Raw genomic sequence first — 27050 nt, forward strand, 5'->3', positions numbered from 1 at the left:
TTGGTTACTTTATACTTCTTAAAAAGACAATTATCTTCCAAAATATCAAAAAAGCTGAAATTTTATCCATTCCTTTCCTTAATAAAACACAGACTATAAATTACAATCAGGTAGCATCTGGACGGGTTTCAACGCAAGAGAATGGTGCACCATGAATTTCCAATCACCACACAGTGGACACTGGTCCCCCTCCAATGACACCACGGACACAAGCAGGCTATCGAGCAAGAATCTGTTAACAGTTTTATTTTTTATGTTAAATACCATGGGACAGGATTGTAAGGATGAAAAACTCAGTCAACAACTGCCTCACGAGGGATAAGAAAAGTTCTGCCATGATATTAGCAAAGGTAGAGGGAGATTTACACTAAGAGGCACCACTTCCCACAGAACACCTCTTGGCGCTTCCTGAATGAGTGGGATTAGCAATCTAAACAAATCATATTTCAAGAGGCAACAGCAACAGATAAAATTTAAAGGGATTATTAAAATAACATTTACAAGACTCGGAACAATTCTTGAACTCTTATTAAAACCACAAAGAAAGAACAATTCTTTATTTATGAATTTCATAAAGGACTGAATGTGCAACTGACATCTGCTAGTGATGATCTGGTAATGTACAATTTGTCCAGTAGCCGAACAGTTTGTTTTTATTGTGTTTTCTAACCGTAAGAGATCATTAAAGGCAAAGCCTATATGACGCTGTACACACAAAAAAATGGTCACCGCGGGCCATACTACCAATGAAATGGTAGGTAAACAAATCTTTTTCTGGTCAAGAGAAAAAAAAAAAAGAAATAGCACTCTGCATGCTTCGCTCTACAAGATGAATTTCCCTAGAAAGAATCCAATGAAAATGGCTGCAATTACAACAAGAAGTGAAGGAAGAGGACTGGTGACGTTATCTCTGAAGGATGCAGTTGAGGTGGATCCAGGTTTATCCGAATGTGCTACCTTTCTGAGCCTCAAGCCTTCATCCTGCGGAGGAAAAAAATGCACAAAAAGATTTTAAAAACAAACATATGCAACTGGGGGGGGGGGATGGTTAAGTCTATAGAGATGGAAAGATCAGGGCTTGCCTAGGGGCAGAGTGAGCAAGGATAACTGCCAATGCGTTAGGAAACTTTTTGGAGTCTTGGAAAGACTTGAAAAATTGGATTATAGTGCTGGCTGCACAATTCTCTAAATCTCCCAAATATCACTAACCATACACTCCCAAGGAGTGTCTTCACAGGATGTAAATTATACCTCAATGACACAGGCATAGTGGCCCAGGCCTGAAATCCCAGCAACACAGGAGGCTGAGGCAGGAGGATCACAAGTTGAAGGCCGGCCTCAGCAACTTGGCAAGACCCTATCTCAAAAGATAAAAAAGACTAGGGGTGCAGCTCAGTGGTACAGTGTCTCTGTTCAATCCCAGTACCACAATCAATCAACAAATAAAATTGAAAATGAAAAAATATATACTCCCTAAAACTAATTGTGTACATACATTTATTTCTATGATGGCCCAAGGTATTTAAAAAAGGTTACACCTGTCTTGACCTAATCACAGTCATTACTAGATTTTCTGACAAGTCTATTGGTTCACTTTGGCTCAGGAACCTACATGGCAGAGGAACAGGGGGAAGAGATGGGACACTACAGGACTGGGGGGCCAGGAAGATTTCAGTATGAAATTTAAATAATTCAAAGCAGGGATGCTGGTGTGCAGAGGGCGAGCTCTGGGTATGGACTACATAGCAAGAAGAATCACATTTCCTTAAAAGCGTCATATTAAGGCAGAGGTGGGATACTGCACACAGAGCACCCATCGGAAGCTCTGCACCTGGACTAGAGACTGATGTCTTGCCTTTAGTGTCAAAGTGACTTGGATCCAGGCAGCAATAGGCCACTTCCCTCCAAGTGAAATGGCTTCTCACAGCCAAGTGCAGGACAGTCTGTGTACCAAGGAGCAGAGTTTCTCATGACAAGGCGGCACAGGCCCAAAGCATGAGGCAGCGATGATGCCCAGTGCTGTGCAGGGCACATGCTGGGAAACACTGACACCCCCCACCAGCCTAGTCTCAAACGCAAGCTCCTCTTTCTTGTCTCGCACAATTGCTCTACTCTGCTTATAAACACATGATCCTCAACTTTATGATGGTTCAACTTACAATTTTTGACTGTAGGGTAGTGTGACAATGATATATATTCAGTAAAAAATGCTCTGAACTTTGACCTCTTTCTAGTATAAGCAACACAGGGCACAGTCCTCTCTTGCCATGCCTGAAGCTACATGATCACAAGGGGAGCCACCAACACCCTACGGTGTGCTTTGTTCCTAAGCTGGGATGATTGATGAGTGCATCAAATCCATGTCTGACTTTTTGATATTTTCAGGTTATGAAGGGCTTCTCAGTATGCAATTCCACCAAAAGCCAAGGAGTATCCATCTGTAAGCACTAACTGGAATAAGAGCCATTACTAGATTTTCTGGAATTGGGCTTTTTTTGATCTTACACAAAGTAAAAAGAAGTTCCAAGTAAAAAGAGCAATAAGCTCCAGCTACACAGGACCAACATCTGAAGACTTTTAACTATTCCCCGGGATTCTGACTCCCTAGGTCTAGGAGTATATAGTTTTGTTTTTTAAAAGCCCAGTGGATGACTGAGATGCAATCTGGACTGAATTATCACAGGACTAGAGGAGTTACAGAGAGTAATGACCAGACACGAGCAAGAGCAAATCTGACAACACAGTATGATGGGCCTTGTGTGGGATGCTAGGGGCCTAGGGTTTATTCTGTAAGCCAGTGATCTTTCTGGGTGTCTCATTTTTCTTTTTTTAAACAGTAGAATCCTTTTCAAATAAAATCCCATAAGAGCAGAGGCCAGGAACCAAGCCTTGCCTGCTGCTGTCCCTGGTTCCCCTACCTATTCCCTGTCCCTCCCCACCTATGCCATCCCTTCAGTTGCAGTGGCCTTGAGAGTAAGTCTGCAGAGCATCCTAAGGAGCACACCTTTCACCAAAGAACAGAAGTCACCGCAGGAAAAGCAAAAAAGCACATCATCCTAAAGCCCCTTGGTGTATGGATGTGAGAGACACTCTTTCCACTTTCTGGAATGGGGGACCTCGAGGAGGCGCTATGGAATGTGAAGAAATAAGTCCCAAACATCCATTCAAAAAATTCTTCAGTGGAGTTCAGAGATCAACTTAAGATACTGTGCCTCAATTCAGAGTGTACTTCCTGAGTACATTTAACAGAAGGAATATCAAATGCAGACTAAATATCAGAATTTAGATGATTTCCTTATATACACTTTTATATATGTTGTAATGTGATCAGGATAAAAGAAAATTTAAAAGTACTCAGGTCTTAAATCAAGTAATCACTTGCCAAAAGCAAATCATTCACCAACTGCGCACATGGTCAACTCCAGCCTCCCTTGCCAGTCATCTAGTTCACCACTTAAACACATGAACAATGACTCTGTGCACGTGCCCAAGAAGCACTGCCGGCTGGGCACAGAGGCAGCAACAGGCCTCGACCATGCTCCTGCTGAACGGAGAGAAGACTACACTGAAGACAACAGCACTATGTCCCAGGTGAAGTTGTGCACAGTGTGTATTGTGAGGAAAGGGACAGGATTCACCTGCAGTCAGAAGAGCCTATGCTAGAGCAAAAGAGGGATGACAGGAGGCATTTCCTCAGAACACAGTAGTTCAAGAGTGTCAACACAGACCACTGTGCACTGCAGACGTGAACCACATGCCACTATACATTTCCACTGTACATTAAAAATAGAGAGCTTGGTAAGTTTTAGTAATATATTTTATTCAACCCAGTAAATCCAAAATATTTTTATCTCAGTAAATAACAAAACAATAAAGAGATTCTACTTTTTTGGTACTGAGTCTTCAACACTACCTTGTGTTTTATGCCCACAGACACCTAGTATGAACTCATGTTTGGCAGCTCCACGCAACTAGTGACTGCTGAGGACAGCAAGCAACACGTCTCAGGCAGTTCAGGGTGACAATACAGAGATACAAGGTCAGTAGAAATCAGAGGAGGTGAGCAGATCACAAATGACTAACTAGGAGGTCTGCCTGCTAAAGCCTGGAGGGTCAGGGTGAGACGGGAAAGAGACAGGCTGACAAGGATGGGGACAAGGCAGAACACAGTCTAACCGGGAGGAAGAAGGAAGCGGTGACTCTGGACACACTAAGATGGCCTGTAAAATGGTTGGGGGGTGCACCTCCGACTCCTTCAACCAACACACTTACCCTCAGATGTCGATTTTCTTCTGACAGCTTCATCATCTCTCCCTGAAGTCTTTTACACTCTTCCATGAGCTTCCTTGTTTCGGTATCGTTGAGTGAAACACTGTGCGGTTTTGGCATGGGTCCATCTTGCTTAGATGCGTTCAGTGGAACAGCTTTGCTAGGTTCCATATCATTCTGTACAAAGATATGGAGAATTTTTAAACTCAACAACCATGTAAAATTCTACATCTTTCCTTTCCCCAAAATTCTTGAAAACTTTTGACAATTTTTAATTTCATTAATAAGATTTTTTATACCAAATATTATGGTTATATGCAAATGATTTTAAAAGTCCTTAACCAGTTAAGTACCAGCAGTAGAGAAGCTAAATAGGCAGCACTCCCATCCTCTACTCCCACGGCCTCTGGCACTTACCTTACCACAGCACTCATCCTACATCACAATCATGTATCTGTGAAGTTCTTTCCTAGAACACTTCAAAGGTTGGGACAGCAAGAACCATTTACCTTTGCATTTAACCCCTAACCCCAACACTTTGGTTATTCAATGAAAATATGCTGAATGATGCCAACACTCAAAATATGAAGGTCATTTTCAGTGCTCAGATTCTGCACAAAGAGGGGTTGGGGACTTGGGGAATATTATCCTAATCATTACAATGAAATCAGAAACTACCTAAGCAAAAAAGACTCAAAAGAAAGCGCTTCTGTTAATGGGAAACAGTATGTGAAGAATTTAAATATTGAAATGGAGGTGATAAACACAAACATATTCTTGCAGAGAAAGAGGGAAGGAGTTTAAGAAGTCTATGATCTAAACATAAACCTTAAACCCTTAGTAATACTGTCAGCTTTAATATGTGGGGCTCACTGTGGAATAAGAGTAAGTAGCACCTGAGGTCCTTTACACACTAAGGCCAAGTCTTCCTCCCTCCTGACACTACTAACCACGTCAAGCTGGTGAGAAGGGCTAGAGATACACACACAGTACCTGCGCGTCTCCTCAAAACCCTCTGACCAACACCCTTTTCACCACCACACATGGCATCAGCAGCAGTGGGGCAAGCCTTCCTTCTCATTTTAAATAAATGTTTTATGGTTAAGTCTCACAGGCCTGGGTACAAAAGCTCAGTATAGAGCTTTTGTCTAGCATGCACAGGTACTGGGTTCCATTCCCAGTAAACCCCCCCCCACCAAAAAAATTTTAAGATAAAATATCTAGATACTCAGCTGTAAACTGCTAACAAAGACATCTGCAAAATCAATGCTGTGGCCCTTCCACAGAACTCATTTATAAGACTTTCTAGAAGCTGCAGGAAAACACCATCCCTGCTGTCAAAGGCGAGCAGAGGGTAAAGAGACCATTTGCCCAAGAGGCAGAAGGGTGCGTCTCAGGCAGGAGACTGGCTTCCCCGGGTCTAGACCCTCGTAGGAATGCTTCTGCTTGGCAGAGGCTCTAACACACCATGCCACACAGCTGCACTTGTCTCCACACCTGTCCGCTCTTCTTCAGGCTTCATGGCTGAGAGGGGCTCAGAGCCTACTCAACGTCCTCTGAGCTTTTCTGTTCTAGCCTTCTCGTTCTTCACTTTCATCTCCCCAGTGAGCAACCAATCCCACCTCTACTATTAAAAGTCCATTTCAGGTAGACTTTGCTCTCTGCCAGTATTCTTTCCTGTTCTTTTCCCTAATTAAAATTAACTTTTAAATGACTGTCCAAGTGTGCTCAAAGGGCATCCTCGCACAAAGCCAACTTCTGCTACCTCCATGCAGGAGGCAATGTTCAATAATATGGCAACGAACAATCTTCAGGTTCTAGTGAAGAACTGAAGAAAAAATCATGTTCATATCAGAAAGCTGACTGAAACATCAGGAAGACACACATGTGGCCAACAGTGAGAGGAATTAAAGAATCATTGAGCTCTTCACCACTGGATTTTTATTTTTAAATGAAAATTCTCAAAAGTTTAAAAATCACTAACCCAACATGGGCTCATGCTTTCTTCCTGTTTCTCATACTCATTTTATAAAATCTCCAGGCATATCATTCTGCTTTTTGATTTGCTTGCGTATCTTTTCACTTTCATTTAAAATATAACATATCATTAAGAATTCTGTTCTGTGCCTTATCAAACATTTCACTTTGGTTAGGAGTTTGATGAGAGGCTTCCCATTCTGTGGGATTTTAAGTAACTCATCAATGAATTATCCTCTTATAGTGATGGAATCAGATGTTGATTTCCATATTGAAAGTTTTCTAGATGTTGTTATATTGCTTTTATAACAATATATTTCATACCCAACTAATGGAGAATAACCATTAAGACCAGAATGCAAAGGATATATAATAAAGCTTAAATATACTTTGAGCCAAATCTATAAGACAAGCTACACAGAATAGTTACATAACATATTATTAAGCCCCTACAAACCAGTCAACATACATATCAAATGCAAAGAAATCTAATTTATTTAAGTATATTTAATGTAGAAGCATAGATAACCTAACTTGGCTGGGGGTAATGGGGGAGGGCTGTCATTCACGTAGTGACAATCTGAAGAGCCTGATGGGAAGCACTAGGCAGGTGTGACTTTAAGTGAATGCCTCCATTCAGGAGCTCCATTAGTGAGGGCGGCTGCAGGAAACAGCTTGTCCCTTGAGAGGTGCTTCAGACTGGTCCAGAAAGAGGAGACTGGTTGTTCTGAGAACCATGAAACAAGCAAACTAGAAGGATTCAACATGCTGTGACTCTTGATAAACTGAAGAACAGCAGTAACGTTACATTAACATTTAATACTGCGGCTGAGAATAGACTGAAAGGTCAAGAAGTGGATTACTTAAGACAGGACAACATGTACTACATTGCATTCTTCCACGGCTTTATATTAGTTAGCCTGTCTGTGGAAGTCCCTCCATCTATACTCCATCTATACTCTGCACTCCTTTTCAAAAGGGATCAGAATTTTAATTCCAATATTACAAACAATTCCACTGAAGGCAATTAGATAGAGGGAACACCAGTCTGGAAACAGAAGGGGAAAGGTCAAGTGTAAGGCAAAGGAGTGACTGCAAGCCCTGGGAAGAACAAAGGAACTGAATGTCACCAACACAAGGCTGCATTCTCAGAGTAAGGGACAGCAGCATGGAGGGAGTGGGGCTGACAGGGGTCCTATGATATGAACATCGGGATTAGAACCTTAACCATTAACTGAATAACAAGGTTGCCTGAAATCATTTTTCTAAACAACCAATCTACTATTTCTCTAGGACCATTATTCCCAGAATCAGTTTTAACTCCAAATCACAAAAAAGTATAAGACATTTAGATAAAGGATAATAATTTTCAAAGCCTTATTAGCATGTAAATCCACTGTAAGCCAAATCGAAGTATAAATAATCTGTTAAAACTGCATGCTTTCTGCCACACACAGTGGCACATGCCTGTGATCTCAGCGATTTAGAAGGCAGAAGGATCATAAGTTCATGGTCAGCCTGGGCAACTTAGTGAGACCCCGCCTCAAAATTATTTAAAGGTGGGGGGAGGGGTATGGACTGGGGAGGTAGCTCAGTGGCAGAGCACCCTTTTAAGTCCCCAATACAGTAAAAAGGGGGGGGGGTGTTAAAAACTCTCAAGTTTCCTGTAAGAAAAAATGATAAAGGGAATCATATTACACCCATTCCTCCAAAGTCAGCGTTAATCTTAGTCATAGAGTGGCATTTTATCCAAATGTATATTAAGTACACACATGCACACACACGCCACATACACAAACGTTAATATTAAAATTATAACTAAGGACTTGAGGGCTTTAGCTACAAAGAACTTGGGGCATTACAAATCATCAACAATGACAGTTACAGGAAGGTTACTATATTTGTACTTGATAACAAAATATAAAGTGTAATTTCACTTATCTTTTTTATATAAACACAAATACAGTGCCTGCCAGAAAATATAAACAGAAAGCAGTGCCTGCCAGCTCCCATCTTTACAGCTACACCTGCTGACTTGACTCAGATAAGCAACAAAAGCCTTGGTTAGCAAGTGTTTTCCAAATCTCATTCCCAGGAAAAATTACACCAGCTTAATAATGTTCACACTTACTTTGTCCTGCTTATTACTGCAATTTTATTACGTGATAAGGTTTTTTTTTTTTAGAACAGAATCATCAGTGTGCATGATTTTTAAGTGCTTTGTGGTTCTATTATAATCTTAAACAGTTCAAAAATTCAATTCTATCCACATCATATAACACACAATACACTTATCTGCTTTAACTGTAGCACTAGTAGATGCCTAGTCTGTTAGCTCCCTGTGACAAACCTTCTGCTTCTCCTGTTTGAACACACTGAGTCCCCTGGGGTCACTCTTCGTGTGAAAACTGCCAGGTGTTGCAACTGTGTTGTTGATGCTGCTCCCTGAGGTGACAGTCGAAACAATCCCTGGTGGAGTTATGCCCTGAGATGGCATGGGAAACACATTCTCAGATTCAACCAAATTCTGCCTTCTCCTGTATGATACTGGGAATGACTGACAGACAGTATTAGGCTCTACAACATTCATATTTTACTCTATAAAAATGTGTTACACATAAGAAACAATATGAACAAATAATAGCTCTGTGAAAGCAAAAAATACAAGTTTCTGAACTAGCTTTTTATTTCTCAAATAAAATTAGCTATGATCTATTTGTATTATGATCAGTTAACTATATACACTATGATAGCTTCTTATTGTCCTAAAATAACTTCGAATAACTCTGACTTTGAGGTTCTTAACATTTGTTTTTCTGTTTGTTTGGTTTTTTTTTTTTACTAATTTATACTTGTCGATATATGAAAAACAAAAGAGCACTTCCATGTTTTCTTACCTTTGATACCACTTAACTTGAACATTTTTTCCCTTTGAAGTTCAAAAACGCCATGATTTGCAAACCTCTTTTTGTACTCAGAAACTCAACATACAGACGCAGACACACACACACACACACACCCCAGAACAATGAACCTGGAGTTATTAACTCCACAGCTCTATAACTCTTCAATTTCCTTTGGTACAGACAAAAATAATATTCTATAAAAGGCTGGAATAGACTCCGAAATAATACTTACTGGTATCAGATATGTTTTCTGTCTTAGAAAACAAAGTATATTTTTAACCATAAAATGTCATTCTATGTATGACCCTTGAAATTTTATTGTTTTGAAGTCTTCATTAAAACAAATCTGTTATTTTTTCTAGAAAATGTCATCATAAGCTAATAAAAACATAAATAAAATTAAATACTAAAGAAATCTGGAAATTGCCAAGTGAAGTTAAGACCACAAAATTTTTTTTTAAATTCTTGGACACAAAACACTACACAGGTTATAAATATTTCACATTAAATCCTGGGGGAAAACCTACCATTAATTCGACATTAGGCATTACATGATATAAAACTGTCAAAAATTAGATGAAGCCCATGGTTCCAAGAACCCCATTCTACAGAACATTCCACACCCAAGTATCCCCTGCCTCCCTCCAGTTGTCCACCCCCAGGAGCGTGCTGAACTCCAGTGCTAGCACTGGCCACCTCGGTCCCTGGTGAACTGCAACACACTTAGTCACATACCTGCCATTCCCTAGCACCAGGTACCATGCCCCCGAGGGTACTTGAGGATAGTAGTAATGTATACCTGTTGTCCAGAGAAAGTTACAATCCTAAATCATTTTATTCTAAAACAAAAGTGCTCTTGGGTCTCCTTGGCCATCCTATCTATGATCCTAATTAGCCATTTCCCAAAAAGAAACTCACACTGTAATGATGGATGGTTCAAATAAAAGCTATTTTGTCACACATAATTTCTTACAATGTTAAAATGAAAACACAGATCCAACCACTCCACTTCTAAGGCTGGCTCCTTTCATACCTTACAAGATGATCACAAAAATTCAATCATTTTCTTATTTAAATATTCAATGTCCTAAAATCTCTGGAGAAATAAAACACAACTCTCTTCCCATTGTTTTCAGAGTGTGTAAATGCCCAAGAACTCTCAGCACACCTAAAAAGATCATGACTCTCAAAACAGTGTGTCATACTTTCATGACCACACTCAAAGGCCTGCAGACTTACTGGGAGGGCAAGAATCTAGTGGGGCAGTAATGTGAAGGAGTGGGACACACTGAACTAAAATCACCTAGACCTGTGCCACGTTTGAGGAAAAAAGCATCAACAACTGATCCAGCTACTACTACAAACTATCTGCTCTCCAAAATATCCAAATTCTTGACTATGAAGATCAAATTCTGATAACAGACTCTTTACAAAATAAATGACCAAAAAAAGAATTGGTAACTGTGCAAGCTGACACATTAGCTTGACTGTGGCCATCATTTCACAATGTGCATGCACAGGGTTACGAACTGAACATGGGCTTGTCCATTGAGGCCAGCAATGAACAGGGCTGAATGTGTATCACACATGCCACCAAGACTCATACATCAGGCCACGATGTCACCAGCCACCTGCTCAAGCCAAGATGAGCAGTGCTGACATATTTCACAAGACAGAAACAGGGCCAGGCGCATCAATCAGTGGCTGAGCCCTTGCCTAGCACCACACCTGGGTTTCAACCCCAGAAGGGCTAAGTTAACTTACAAAAGAGTCAAAAGATCTCAAAGAATTTGCTGTTACAATCATAACTACAAACGAAAAAGCACATTCTGTCCTCTATTCTTTTATTACATTTCCATCAATCTCTCACATTTAGAAATGTATATCCTTTGAGTAAGGAAATGTGATCTTTAATCAAGTTTCCTAAGTCAGAATTCAACTTTGTAGAGCACTTTATCAATTTACCCGAAGAAAACTGACTAGACCTCATACTATCCAATAATGCCCAACCTTCTTTTCTAAAGATAAATTTCATACTAAACCTAGGCTAAATATACACAGAGGGGAGATATTAAGTAATCATATCTATGACAGCTAGAAAGAAATCAATAATGTCAAATACAACTTTAAGAAGTTTAATCAACCTCACATATTGGCAATTATGAACTAGAAGTTATCAACACAGTCTAATTACACATAACGTAACATGGCGGAGATGTTTTCCATGTAATTTTATAGATTAAAAAAAGTCTCATTTTTATTCGTCATTATGAACAAGTAAACAAGAGCTTTCTCATAAACACAGTCTGTCATGAAGACTTCAGATTCGGTGCTTCGGTTTCACATTTTCCATAAAGGATAAGATGACTTGATGACTTGACAGAAAGTCCTACCATCATCCAAAATACAGAACTGGCTTGTGCCGGGCTGTCCTGAACATACATACATTTCTAAGGAATTAACATTTCTTGCAGAATCTGAAGGTCAGCAGCACAACAAGAATGAGTTTAAGTAGCAATAATATATTCAAAGTGCATTTTTCTGAACACTGGATAATCCAAAAGTTACTTATGTTATATTAAATTGTTAAATGCTGGTCTGCATATATTTACTTACTGCAGACCCTCTCAGAGCCTATATTACTCAAATACACAACATGATCCCTTTCTGGTAGCCATGGTCTTTGAAGTACTTTTTCAAACTCAATTGACCATAAAACTCTGCCAAGCTCATGTTTTGGGGAAAACTGCCATATAAAAACACAGCCGTGGTCTGGGGATGTAGCTCAAGTGGTACAGTACTTGCACAGCACACACAAGGCCCTGAGGTTTGATGCCCACTACTGTCAAAAAGAAAGAAAACAAAAACAAAAAAAGGTATATTTAATCCCCTCTTCTTCTTAACATAAGCACTCATCAATGAAGGTCATCTCAAGCCTGTATAAAATATAGACACGATGTTCACACATTTTTATTTGACAAATCTGAAAGTGGTATGTCTCATTTTATATGAAAAAACTGAAAGTGAGTTTCAATAATTAAAGAATGTCCATCAAAAATCAAAAGAGCAAGGCTAACGAGCCATGAGTCATAACCCATATCTACAGTGCTACTGTATCAAAACACTACTTCAGCTGGCTCATACAAATACCTACCCACTCTTCTTAGAATCAGTAATACAATTTTCATATTCTGAATTATTCAAAAATCTTCAAAAACATATCCTAACCACAAAATGCAATCATTAAAGAAAGGAAAGGACCCACATCGTCATGTGTTGACATGATTTTACCACTAAAACTCTGCCATGTGAAAGAGTACCTTCAAATGACAAACGGGTCTCCCTCTCATCTTGGTCAGAAGAATGGTTTGATAAAAATGCCAATAAAATTCAAAATCAATCTCACCCTAGATGTGCCATCTTGCACTTAGAGGGCCCTGAGCTCCTTGAAGGAACAGGTGGCTCAGGTCTAGGCCTGGAAAGACCCTGCCATGCTAGACACCAAGAAAGTACCAAAGACTAGCAGTTGTCAAAGGGACCAAAGATCAACTTGCAAAACCTCCTCCCAACCAGTCTGAGAGCCAACAACAACAGAAAGGAATCCAAACCTTCCTCTATTTAAACCCATGGTTTTAACAGTATAGAAAGTATAAGTGAGGAAGAGGAGGACTGCATCACCACAGGGAGGCTTGCCAATCGACTCACCTTTTTAAACCTGTAAGTAAGAGAATATACTGCCCCTATAAACTCAAATCATTCAATCACCAAATGTTAGATGAGCACTAGTTTCTCACTATAAGAATTCTTAGTACATCAAGTAGGAACAAAACATCACTTGTAAAGAACCTTAAATGAACTAATACAATTTCAATATTACTGATGTTTTGGGCAAATCCTTGTCACAGCCATTATCCAGTGCACTGTATGAAACTGAGCAGCATCTACACAGATGCATGCAGCAAGGCTCCCCACCTACCAGTGTTGGCATGCTGCCTGCGCTGGGGGGATGCTGGATAAGAACCACTCTCACCAGAGGGAGAGGCTGTGGTGCTGTGCCTCCTAGCGAGAACAGCGCCTTCAGGTCCTGCCCAGTCCTACCCTCAGCACAACAAAGCTGGATTTCATCAGGCACCAGACCCAAGTTCCAATTAGGAAACGCCAAGGACAGACAAAGTCAAATGAGGCTGTGAGGATGCAACAGCAAAGACCAAATGTGGGGAAAAGTCTAGAGGCAAACAAGTTCCCTTATTAGAAAAAGGGAGGGACCTCAAGATGACAAGACGTAAGACACACCTCATCCATAATACCATTGAGACTTTACGTTTACTTCGATTCAAACAAACTGCAAAAAAAATCTGGTATGAGAAAAATGTGAATGCTTCCTGGACAGTTTGATATTCATGAAACAAATTTTAAAGGCATAATAATGGTCTTCATGTTAAAACACTTTTATCCTTATAAAAAATCTTTTGAAAAATATGCATTAAAATAGTTACAGATGAAATTATGATTTGCCTTAGAACCAATCAAGTGATGGGAAGTAGTAGGGTTTAATTAAATAAGATCAAGCACGAACAAGTAATTATTTGAGATGGTAACAGGTTCACAGGGGCTCGCTGTAGTAAATCCTGCCTGCTTTTCTAGGTGTTTTTCTAACTCTGAGTTTTTCAAAACAGCTATACACATTCACAGACTAATGGTTTGATTTTGATCTTCCTGAACACTCTACCAACTCAGACCTCAATAATCTATTTTCCTCATACTCATCAAAAGGCAACAAAAAATTATTTACTAAAGAATAAAATCATGGGCTGAGGTCGTGGCTCAGTGGTACAGCGCTTCCCTAATATGTGTGGCACTGGGTTCAAGTCTCAGCACCACATATAAATAAATAAAGGTCCATCAACAACTAAAGGAATGTTTAAAAAATAAATAAATAAAATCACATCGATTTTGACCAAAAACAAAAGTGAACACAGTATTTGGGAAAGGCCAAACCCTGCAAAAATATGTATCCATATAAATTAAATTCTTTATCCCAAGACTTCCAAAATGTAGCTGCCAAAAAGCAGCTTATATCCATTCCCTAAATATACTTATATATGTATGCATCTCATTTTAAAAGAGAACTAGAAGTGGTTTAAGTGGCCAAAACTTAGAATTAAATAAGTTGTCCCCATTCTGCACCTTGGACCAAAGAGGTGAGTATTTCTTTCTTTCTTGGATGAGCAAAAGGTTATGAAAAAAGCATATCACCTTGTTTGAACTTAAAAAAGCACTAAGTTTCATTAAGTGGACTAGCCATAGCACATATACTCTAAAGGTCAAAAACAGAAGCAAAAAAAAACAAAGAATCTAACAAAGGTCAATAAGGTCCAATTTTCTTACACTTAACTACTTACCAACTTGTCGTTTTCACTCGGCATTTCAAAAACACATCTCAATTTAGAATCCATTAATTCATCGGGTTTTGCCTCTTTCCACTGAAAACAAACAAAACCAGACATGAGACAAAAGAGCTCAGGGCTCAGCAGACAGGTGCTACCTAAGGGACAACTAAAGAACCAGTAAGGCTGCCTAGAGTGCCGAAGAGCACACGACTCTCTGCAGAGAAGACAGCAACACTGCTGCACTACGTACCCGCCAACCTCACGGAACTCTTAGGTGATCCCAGGCCTACCATCACTGTCAGGTAAAAAATCACACTGACACCACCAGCAATTACAGGCTAAGAAATATTACTTCGAAATTCTTCCCTGAGACTAACCAGGATTTTCTGTAACAGACAGACTTACACATTTACTATTTTAAAAATCAGGTTTCCCTATTGACAGCTACACAAAACCTACAATATAAAACTACATTCGCCAAAATAAATTCTGTTGAACTTCTTTTAGACTTACCACAGCTTCCATATCTGAAGTGTTTGGTGGAGCAAAAATCGTCTGCACCATGAACTTATGTTTACTCTTTTCATTGGGATCATAGTCAAAGGGCTGCAGCATCACTGAAGAAAAAAGGACACATTACTCTGCCTTCTGCCTTGGCCTGTTCACCACTCCCCCCAGTGCCTCAGCAAGAGGCCAAGGTGCAGGAGACGGGCCAAGAGCCCTCCTGCTGCACTGTTTACACTTGGCATCTAGAAGCTACTGTATGGATTCCAATTATATTTAAACTGTCTGCTTTTCTGATTTGCTAATTCTTTGATAACCTGCAAATAAACAAATAACAATGACTTATAACTGACCCCTCTACACTGAAGTTTGTGATATTTTCAAAACTTTGCTAACATCAACTGCTATTATGTTTGTAAGATATATTAAATCTAGTAATTGTTTATCAGAACTACTTATAATATGGATTAGGCTTCATTTCAGTATTCGATAATTATCTCAACTGGGATAGTTGTCCAACTTGAGATACGGGAGAAATACTCAGTGACTTTAAAGCTCACCTTCATATATTGTTTTAACATAACTAATATTTCTTAAATGGATTTTAAATACACAGTTACTCAAGAAAGAGCCTACCTATTTGTTTAAATCTGATTCTAAGAAAACAAGGTACAAAAGAAAATCAGAAGCTCTTGAAGTATAGAACTTATTCTGGAGTCCCAACAAATAATATTCTCATTTTTTTAAGCACTTATGATTATCTATAGGCTATAAGGGTGCTCAGAGGTTCCAAGTGGTTTTAAGTCATGCCAAACTTATAAATCCAAAATAAGAAATCACAAAGAATAAACAAGGGCTGGGGGTGTAGCTCAGTGGGAGAGCACTTGCCTAGCATGTATAAGGTCCTGGGATCAATCCCCAGAACTAGAATAAAAAAAAAGAAGAAATCAACAATTATAAAAATATATGTGTAGGGTATCATGTAAATTTTTCCCTACTAATCCTTAGATTGTTTCTAAAATCTACAGCAGTATCTTCAAAAAGACAAATGGAAGAAATATCTATTATATAAGACAAATTTATCTATAAAGTTTGTCTGTGAAGCCCATTAACTCCCTTCATGGTTCAGATTCTTTTTAAGGGCCAAATCCATAGCAGCAGAAAATGCACCAGATAGATGCCTCAGTTTACACCAGTACTTCACCAACCCATCACTACAGGCTCATCACTAGGAACCACAAGTCCACAGATACAAAGAAAATGTAAAACTTGGTATAACTTTACAATGTACACTCTTTAAAAGAAGTGCAGACCACATGATAAAAAGAAATCAATCTCAAAAATACACGTAAGTGTGTACAGATCAGAAGAGCAAATCCACAAAACTATGTGTAACAGGGACAGAAAGGGGAAAATGAAATGAACATGTGGCATAAGGTGTGCAGGTGGCTGCCAGAGGAAGCAGAGGTATGAAGGACTGGTGGAAAGACTCCACACTCAGCCCTAGAAAAGCCTAACTGCTAGCTGGAGGGGAGGAATTAGAAACCAGTGCAGCCATGACTAGTTTAGAGCTTTTCACAATCCAGGTATGAAGAAAATACTCTGGAAGTAGTATCAACTCTCATAAAGAAACATTAATATAGTAAGACTTCAGCAATATGAAACCCTCAAAGCAATAGTTTTAGGGATACATAAGGATTCGCTGCACCAAAGAACCATTTTTAACCACATGGACTGAAATAATTCCACCTTCTCCCAATGCAGTTGACAGCTTACAGATGTAGACAGCAATGTGCAGAACACGTGTGTTCCTCTTCCATACTCCCCACACACTTTCCCAAGAGCTCTGGGTTTGCCTGAGCAAGCACAGCTGAAAACACTTCTCCCAGGCCACCTCAACCCAGGGGCTAGGAACATCAGCTGCAGAGCCTCCTCCAGGTTGTGCCTTGAGGGTCTGGTATCACCAAGACTGCCCATAATTGCCTTGCAGTAAGGTTCTACTTCTAAAAGGGTCTTAGTGGGTCTGCTCCAGGCTCTCATTCTTGGTATAACTTGCTATTTTTAATCTGGTGTGGGCTTAAAAACTAGAAAATCAGTAGAGAATTCTCAGCATCTTAGGAATACTCATAAGGATTTACACACCTCTAGGCTATGACCCTGGAGGTGCTCATGTGGGAGAGGGTAAAAATCCACGGGCCATCTACGACACAGTGGGTACTGAGCACTGCTACACAAGAAAAAGTAGAGGACAATCTCGGATCGTGTGAGGCCTAAGGGGCTCCCCACCAGGAAGACATGATTCTCCGTTTCCCAGCTGCCTAGAAGGCAGTCAAGGAGCACAACCTTGGGAAGAAAAGAAACAATCCACAGAGGTGTTAACCACAGCACCAGTACATACTCCACAGCAGGAGGAAGGGGCCTCTATCTGGGGAGAACCAAGTACACTTTGAAACAGTAAAAAAGAGTAATAAAAATAAAATTTCCAAGACATTGTTAACACAATATCAGGCGTAAAGACTCATGTCACTGAATACAACAAGGCAAAAAAGAGGCACTGCACAATTTTAAGCAAAAGAATTAGAACACTTCCACAGCTGCTCATAATGTGTACTATGTAGTGATCTAGTTACCAAAACGGTGTCATTTTTCAAAGACAAAACAAGGGCAGCAATGCAGTGGTGAGGTGCAGGAATCCAGACACCAAGTTTTAAACTGGCAATTATGACAAGTTAGCCTCACACCCCCGCACACACAAGGTGAGAAGTTTTCTGTGGCAATCTGCATACAGGAAGGTAACAGAACATCTTTAAAAACTGTGTCCGTCCCTCCAGATCAAACACCATTAGATAAAGCAAATTTGACACAATCATAAAATGTCAACATTCACAACTGCCTTGACTTCAGGATGAGATTCCCACCTGAAACAGTCACAGTGGACCCTGGGTCAATGATCCCACTGTTGGGCCGCACACAGTACCGCCGAGGTGCCGTAGTCTTCACTTTGAAACACACCTTCCTATCGGACGGATTTCGGAGTTTAAGATTCGTAGTGACTACATCTGTGAAGGGGCCTGTGAGGATTAAAGGGGGAAAAAATTTGTTGAATTCACAACAACAAAAGCAATATCCAAAACTTAATAAATATAACTAATTTATGAATTAATGTCTGTACACATATAAATGTTACCAAATGCCAAGAGCACCTTTCTCCAGGTGTTTTATCTTATTCTCAAGATAAAACAGATCTTACAAATCTGTTTTCTTCACTTCGTAGCACTATTTACAAACCTACAGTGAACATAAATTATTTCTATTTTTTGAAAGTCTTTTGGAAGCTTCAATCTATGAAATAAGCCCACAACTGCATAGTTATAATATGTCCTTACCACATAATGAAAATATCAGGGCAGGCATGGTGGTGCATACCTGTAATCCCAGCAGCTCAGGAGGCTGAGGCAGGAGGATCACAAGTTCAAAGCCAGCCTCAGCAAAAAGCGAGGCACTAAGCAACTCAGTGAGACTCTTGTCTCTAAATAAAATACAAAATAGGGCTAGGGGTGTGGTTCAGCAGTCAGGTGCCCCCGAGTTCAATCCCCATGGTCCTCAAACCAGTGCCAATCTTTCAAATTTACTTTAGTAGGCACCCACTGCAAAACTCTACATCTGAAGGCCCCACTCCACCTCCAACAACGTTCTTGCTTCTCCTCCTCAACCCCGACCCAGCCCTGTCTGAGTTAAATCAGCACACCCACTTCCAAGGGAGGTAAGGTGGAAAGATTACAGATACTGTGCTCTTAAAGAAAAGTCAAAGGCATTGTGTGGATTAATTTAGACAGCAAAATTAATTACTTGTTAATTTGGGATCAGAAGATCAGCTTAAAAAACTGTTCCAATGGGAAGCAATAACCTCACACTCTAAACTGTGAAAACACAATCGGGAATGATTTTAGTAAGAATCAGTTAGTTATAAGTGATGTTTTAAAAAGAGAGGCAGGTAGTTCAGTGGCAGAGCCTGCCAAGCAAGAGGCCCTGGATCCCCAGAACCAAGAAAAAACAAACAAGAAAAGATTAGAAAGGGCTGGGGCTGGGGCTGAGCAGCAGAGCACTGGCCTACCATGCGTGAGGCACTGGGTTCAATCCTCAGCACCACATAAAAATAAAATAAAGATATTGTGCCCACCTATAACTAAAAAATAAACATTTTTTAAAAAAGGTTAGAAGGTTAAAACAAAAGAAAACTACTGTAAGGGTTACCTTTTCTTCATTTAAATCATGAACAAAAATAAGCATTTTATAACCAATTTAAAATATTCATATTATGGAACTTCCAATTGAGAAAATTCTCCAACTATGCCATTTTGTTAATGCTACAAAATTATCTAAGACAAAGACTTAAAGGGAGACAAGAAGTGGCATCAGGAAGATGTGAACACTAACACAGTGCTGCCCAATGGAACAGGAGATAAAGCCGACTTCAAGTATGAAGTTCAGATTTTAAGGAAAGTCATTTTAAGTAAAGAAGTCAGTGATTTCATCCGATGCTTAGTCTGTGAGTTAAAAATATTTTCTAAGAAATAAAGATCTGGAATTGGGATGAGAGGCAAGAGACAGAAATGAGAAGAAAATGTAAAAGGCAGAGAACTATTTGAGAAAAGAAAGCATTTTTATGTAAAATCCATCTGATAGAACAGGTCGGCTTGTTTGGGGAGACATGCATACATACACATTCATACACACACTATACATTCGACCTTTGAACTGCTGGCTGAATTACATGGTGAAGATGATCGTCCAGTCTGTAGACCCCTCTCACCCCTGCGCTGTTCCTCAGTTGTTGGCATTTTTTGAAAAACAAATGTTAACAGCTCTACTCTACAACTGGTATAAGAATAAAGAAGAAAATTCCCATCTGTCCTTTTTACCACATGAATCCACAAAAACATTTTGAAACTTATAGAACTAGGTCTCAAATTCCATTTCTTAACATTCTCAAAGCCCCATAAGTCACTACAGATAATCAAGAGTATAAAAATTTTGCAGCACTATTTTGACTAGGACTCTAACATTAACAGCAAGCACAGACAGGATTTTTAAAAAGCCTAAGTTCTTAGTAAAAGGATAAAAGAATCATTTCAAAAAAATTTAATTCTGAACAATCCTAGATTTTATAATTGCAAGTTGAATATATAATAATTATCCAAAATAAGACAGGTAATTTTTTAAAAACCACCATGTTATTTTTCATCAAATCCCTAAGAATTAGATATATTCTTCAGTAGTCTTTAAATGCTATGATATTGGTGGAAAAGATGGTGGGATGAGACGGACATCATTATCCAAAGTACATGTATAAAGACACAAATGGTGTGAATATACTTTGCGTACCACCAGAGATATGAAAAAATTGTGCCCTATAGGTGTAATATGAATTGTAATGCATTCTACTGTCATATATAACAAACTGGAATAAAAATAAATAATTTTTTTAAAAAGCTATGATATTGCTATTAGTGATTATAAATCTCCAGGGATTATAGATTCTGGTCTTTCTAGACAAAAAATTAAAATCAAAAAAACTAACATGCCTATGTTGATGCCAATACCATGCCATTTTTGTTACTATAGCTTTATAGTATAATTAATTTAAGGTCTGGCATTGTGATGCTTCCTGCTTCACTCTTCTTGCTAAGGACTGCTTTGACTATTCTGGGTCTCTTATTTTTCCACATGAATTTCGTGATTGCTTTTTCTATTTTTATAAGGAATGACGTTGGGATTTTAATGGGAATCATGTTGAAGCTGTATAGCACTTTGGATAGTATGGCCATTTTGACAATATTAACTCTGCCTATCCAAGAGTATGTGAGATCTTTCCATCTTCTAAGGTCTTCTTCAATTTCATTTATTGTTCTGTAGTCTTCATAGAAGACAGAGACAAACCCACATAAATACTGTTAACTCATACTACACAAAGGTGCCAAAAACATACACTGGAGAAAAGACAGCCTCTTCAACAAATGGTGCTGGGAAAACTGGAAAGCCATGTGCAGCAAAATGAAACTGAACCCCTATCTTTCATAAATATGCACAAAACTCAATTCGAAGTGGATCAAGGACCTAGGAATTAGACCAGAGGAGACCCTGCACCTAACAGAGGAAAAAAATAGGCTCAAATCTCCATCACGTGGGATTAGGCCCCGAGTTCCTTAACAAGACTCCTAAAGCACAAGAAATAAAATCAAGAATCAATAAATGGGATGGATTAAAACTAAAAATCCTTCTCTTAGCAAAAGAAACAAAGAGGTGAAGAGAGAGCCTACATTTTGGGAGCAAATTTCTACCACATGCACATCAGAGCATTAATCTCCAGGATATATAAAGAATTCAAAAAACTTAACACCAGAAAAACAACCCAATTAATAAATGGGCGAAGGTGCTGAACAGTCACTTCTCAAAAGATGATCAATCAAACAAATATATGAAAAACTGTTCAACATCTCTATCAATTAGGGAAATGCAAACAAAACTACTCTAAGATTTCATCTCACACCAGTCAGAATGGCAGTCAACAAGAACACAAACGACAACAATAAGTTTTGGCGAGGATGTGGGGGGAAAGGCACACTCATACACTGCTGGTGGGACTGCAAATTTTTTTATTTTTATTTTTTGCAAACAATCTGGAAAAAGCAGTATGGAGAAGTCCTTAGAAAACTTGGAATGGAACCACCATTTGACCCAGCTATCCCACTCTTCAGTCTATACCCAATGGTGTTAAAAACAGCATACTATAGAAACGCAGCCACATCAATGTTTATAGCAGCTCAACTCACAAGAGCTACACTGTGGAAGCAACCTAGATGCCCCTCAATAGATGAATGGATAAAGAAACTGAGTACATATACACAATGAATATTACTCAGCATTAAAAAAATAATAAAATTATGGCATTTGCAGGTAAACGGATGGAGTTGGAGAATATCATGCTAAATGAAGTAAGCCAATCCCCAAAAAACGAAAGGCTGAATGTTCTCTCTGATAAGTGGATGTTGATCCATAAGGGGGTGGGAAGCAGGGGAAAAACATAGGAACTGTGATTGGGCAAAAGGGTGGGAAGGGGGCATGGGGTCAGGAAAGATGGTGGAATGAGATAGACATCATTACCCTAGGTACAATTGACTACACAGATGGTGCGACACTACATCGCATACAACCAGAGAAATGAAAAGTTGTGCTGCAATTATGCACAATGAATCAAAATGCATTCTGCTGTCATATATACCTAATTGGAATAAATTTTAAAAAATTAAAATTAAAAACAAGTTACTGTGGCAAGAGAAAAAACTCTCCCCAATTTAAAAACAAAATCCTTAACTAGACATGTTAACCTTATGATTCAAATGTAAAATTATCTATCTAATAAAGCCACTTAACAAGTAAATTTGAGATTTTCTCTGCACTATCTTCCTTTAAGCAAGCCTCTCCAAGAGTGTCGCTCCAGGAGACAGCTCACAGTCTGAGCCCATTTTCCTGGTTAAATAGAAAATCAGCCAAGTCTTGACCACCAGGAATATAATAACCACCAGGTTTCAGAGCCTAAAAAACAGGTCTGGTGCTTCTGTGAGATGCAGAGCCCTTGAGAATCATGAAAGCTGCTTCCTACCACAGGCAAACACACTCAGCACATATCCACAGAAGCTGGACACTGATTTCTATGGGTAGCTAGAGTAAGAGAAGGTTTATAAAGGGGTCAGCTGTGTCACCCCTACCCACGTGAAGCTGGTGAAACAGACTTGGTGAAATCTACCTATATGGAGCTTCAGCAATGAGAAATCCATGACTTACTGAAGTGCTACAAACAGATCCATTCATATATCACTGCACTAAAAGGTGTTTTGTTTGGCATTATGACTGGGTGGTACAGCAGGGCAGGTGGAAGACCTCAGCATGGCGGAGACTCTGCCATGCCCAGGCAGGCCGACACAATACTATGTCCGCATCCCATGAAATGTTCAAACACTCTTCCTGCTGAAGTTTGGGTCTGCAGTGTCCCCCAAAGGCCCACGTCCCAGGCCTGGTCCCCAAGACAGTGCAGTTAAGAGCTGGTGAGATCTCAGGCAGTGCAGCCCAGTGGGAGGTCTCGAGGTCACTGGGAACCATAGGGCTCTCCCTCCTCTCTTCACTTTCCCAGATCACTTGCCCTCCACTCCACCAGGCCATCCTACCACTACATGCTCCCCACCAAGGGCCCAAATCAACCAGGCAAAATCGACTGTGGACAGGAACCTCCAGAACTGTGAGTGAAAATAAATCTTTCTAAGTTGATTAACTCAGGCATTTGTTTAAGTAATGGAAAGTTGACTAACACTCTGAAAACTCATATTGGTTGAAAAATCTTTTTCTAAGAATACCTCTGTTATATAAAACAAAATTTTTGTTCTTTTCTTAAAAACTTTAAAAGTTCACCATTACAGAAAATCATTCTACCAACACCACTCGTGATACTTAATTCACCAAGACAACACTTCTCTATCAGCAAGCATTCACCGCACTCCCATGATTCCACCAATATGCATGAGTGTTCTGATTATCAACGTTAAAACTGTCAGCACTATTCAGCAACTTGTCATATTTCTCTTAAATATAAGTAACCCATTACAAGTAGGTACAAGCATCTCACTACTTTATTGTGTCTACTATTGTGCTCATGTCCAAACATTTAAACATTGAAATACAGTTTTCACTAAAATATTTCCTTTTTATTTCTCCCCTATACTATACATACTTAGGGCATTATATTAAATTTTAATTGTGGATGTTGATATGTAATTTTGCATATGAATTGCATTTTGAAATAGTGAAAGGAATGTTATGAAATACAACCATAAAAATGAAATATGGGGTCAAACAGTGTTAAAGAACCACTGCATTAAACCAATAATCTCCTGCTTTACTAAATGAAAACTCATGCTTTGCAGTGCTTAGATGGTTAAGCCGTTGGGAATATCAAGAAAGTGGTTCCCATAAAAGTCCAAATGATAGTCAGACGTATAGCATGAGGAGGGGGTGATTAATGAGAAGAAAGTACAAGCAAAGCTTTCTGGAATACTGGCCAATTTTCTAATTCTCAACTCTGAATGGTCACTGTATATTTTTTGATAATTTTAACTTTCAGATTTTTCTTTAGAATAAAAGAATATTGTTAAAAAGCTGATTACTGTAATTTCTTAAAAATTGAAAAATGCTTAAAAGCAATTTTGATGAAAGTGAACATCTGAAGCAATTTTTGTAGAAAATAAATAGTAATGTTCTGAGAATTTCTGAAACTGAATTCCTATAAAGGAAGAAAGACCTGTCATTTTCCCAAAATGTTTGTTTAGTTTAACATTTAGGAAACAATTATTAAAAACAGTCCATTTTAAGATCCCGGGATAACATCCAACTGAACTGCGTCACCACCATGGAACTTGAAGTGGGTGAGGAAAACCAACACAAATATAAAGATCACACAGCTCTTAGGACCACGATCAAGTCTACTGTCTAACTCAGGTGTCTCATATCTCCTAGCAACATCCAAATTTCTAGTCCCTTCACAATTCTTGACAACTTATTTCCAAGCTCTTGCCAATGATGTGCAGACCAAGCCAATGGCTTCTGGATACTTAACAGCACCAAATGCAATGAACCAAAGAATAAATACAAGGAGACACATGGCTGACCATACAACTAGTACCAAATATAATCTGTACCTATCTCATGGCTTGTCTCATGTTCCTTCATTACTGTCTTATGTCCTTCATTATAAGCTCCCCAAGAAATAATAAATTCATTCCAAAAAACTGGAGTAATGAACACAGGCTTTAACTTACAGTAGCTGCTCAATATCCACTTGTTGAGTGAACCAACACTAGCAGTATAACTGAATGGCCACATAAATAATTATTAATTAACATGCAAAAAAAAAACTAACAAAAGTATGCATGTTTTGTTTCAAATGTTATGACTCTAGGTCTCCATTAATCATTTATTCCAACCCTTACATTTTTACTTTCATCCGACCTTTACTGAAACAGGAAAGATAAAGCCCTTGGGAGAACGTCGGATGCTTAGCTTCAATACATAACTCATGCAGCTGCGGCGACATAGGTAAGGATGCTCCCCATAGATTCTGGCAAACAACTACCACTCACTAAACAGTTTCCCACTTCCACAATGGTTATACTGCTACTAAATATGTACCATTCTAACTTTAACGTAGAACAATTATGCACTATGAAACACATACTGTAAAATAATAACATATACTGTATAATACATGGATTATCTACTAAGAATTTCCACAGTAACCACGGCAGTGACAATGACAGTAATAAGTTTTTACAGCAGCTGGCACTTATTCATGAATCAGAAATTGTGTATGAATGCTCCTGGCCACATCCCCAGCAGTCAGAACCAGGCCTGTACAGGAAGGAGGATTGACACACACTGCTGCACAAACAAGCAGCCCCAGCTTCTGAAGAGACAAACGAGCTCTACTTCTACTCAAAAAGACAGGTTCTTAGAGTACTAAAAACTCCTTTATAAAATATCACTAACCTAATCACAAAAGCATAGATCCTGAAATTAGAGCAAAAGCAAGACCTCATTGTTTTTCTTAACCTTCTAAATACTTAAAAGCTTTAGTTAAACTGCTTACTGCCCAGTTTATTCATACTGTATTATATAACCAATAAACCAATCAGCAGCTTCAGAATTTATCATGAAAAAAAAATCTCCAAAATCCATTTACTATAGAAGTGGTCATTTGAGGGAAAAAAAAAAAGTTTTCCACTCTACAGACCTAAAATTGTAGTTCAGAAGCAGCTACTTAGGCAGGGGCCAGGTCCTTTGTTCCTTTCATACCACTTCCACACAGGATAATATTGTCTGGACAAATACTTAAATATGCTTCCATCACCTTCACGTTAAAATAAAAATACTTAAACCAAATTAACTATATTCTCTTCATTTATTTGGAAAATTTGGAGAGAGAGAGAGAGAAGCTAGCTTCTGTTATCGAGGCCCTATGACTTTTTTTTAAAAAAGTATAATGCAGTATTTTTAAATTCTAAAACCATTAACCAGGTGACTGATCTTGGGCAAATCACTTAACCTCTCTGGCCCAGTCTATAACCCTTTCACTTTGGGATTAACAAAACTGTCCTATTCTTTAACTTTCTAAATGAAAAAGAATATGTATGCATACATAAAATTTTTGAAAAATAACAATGCTTGTGTCAAAGACTGAACATTCAATGTGTGTATGCAACTTGACTACCTCAACTAAAATAAAAACAGGTGGTCCACAATAAAAGTTTAATTTTTATGATCTAGATAGGAGGGTATAAGCAAACAGAAGGAAATGGATATTTTGAGAGAATGTGAAAAACACATTTTTATCAATTTATAATCTAAAGCTGTTGTTAGAGGCAAATATTTATAACATGAGAAAAATGCTCACAGTACATTTATGCCCAGCAAACAAAAGAAATTTATCAAAATGTAAACAGTAGTTATTTCTAAGTTCTAGGTGGTACAACTAGGTAATTTTTATTTGCTTTATCTATTCAACTTTCCATATTAAGCATGGTTTTATAATCAGAAGGGACTTTTAAGCCTGTGCGCTTATTAACTTCATTTGCTCATAAAGTTTTTAATCTGTAAAGTCCTAAGGGAAAACTTCCAAAGATTCAAAAGAGCAGATCTTCCAAAGTTTGTGTTACTCAGGATTTTGGCAGTGGAAACATGAGGCTTAGAAAAATAAGACCAACAGATGTCTCTTCCCTATAGGTTTTATAAAGGAATAAGTAAAATTTTCTTCACAGAGAAAACAAAGCAAGTAGGAAACACACTATAAAACTTATATATACTGTATACCTTAACGTATGGCAGTCACTCCATTCCATGTCAGATTACAGAGTACTAAAAGTATATATGCATATATTCATATATGCACAATCCACAC

The 27050-nt window shown here is 38.7% G+C and overlaps 1 protein-coding gene across 4 annotated transcripts in view; it reads right to left on the reverse strand.

Moving 5' to 3' along the window:
* Positions 1-218: 218 nt before the first annotated feature.
* The window catches only part of Vapa (VAMP associated protein A), a 37567-nt gene continuing 10735 nt past the window's right edge, over positions 219-27050 (reverse strand). For 2 of the 4 annotated variants that reach the window (XM_071602475.1, XM_071602474.1), the window contains 6 exons: positions 17965-18117; positions 15056-15159; positions 14555-14635; positions 8597-8731; positions 4273-4446; positions 219-981 (listed from right to left, as the gene is read on the reverse strand). In XM_071602475.1, coding sequence (XP_071458576.1) covers positions 823-981; positions 4273-4446; positions 8597-8731; positions 14555-14635; positions 15056-15159; positions 17965-18117 — 806 coding nt within the window. In that variant the 3' untranslated portion in view covers positions 219-822. The remainder of the gene's footprint in view (positions 982-4272; positions 4447-8596; positions 8732-14554; positions 14636-15055; positions 15160-17964; positions 18118-27050) is intronic. The other 2 variants (XM_027920687.2, XM_071602476.1) reach the window with 1 other exon arrangement.

This window comes from Marmota flaviventris, chromosome 16, assembly GCF_047511675.1.
Source record: "Marmota flaviventris isolate mMarFla1 chromosome 16, mMarFla1.hap1, whole genome shotgun sequence".
Taxonomy (NCBI): domain Eukaryota; kingdom Metazoa; phylum Chordata; class Mammalia; order Rodentia; family Sciuridae; genus Marmota; species Marmota flaviventris.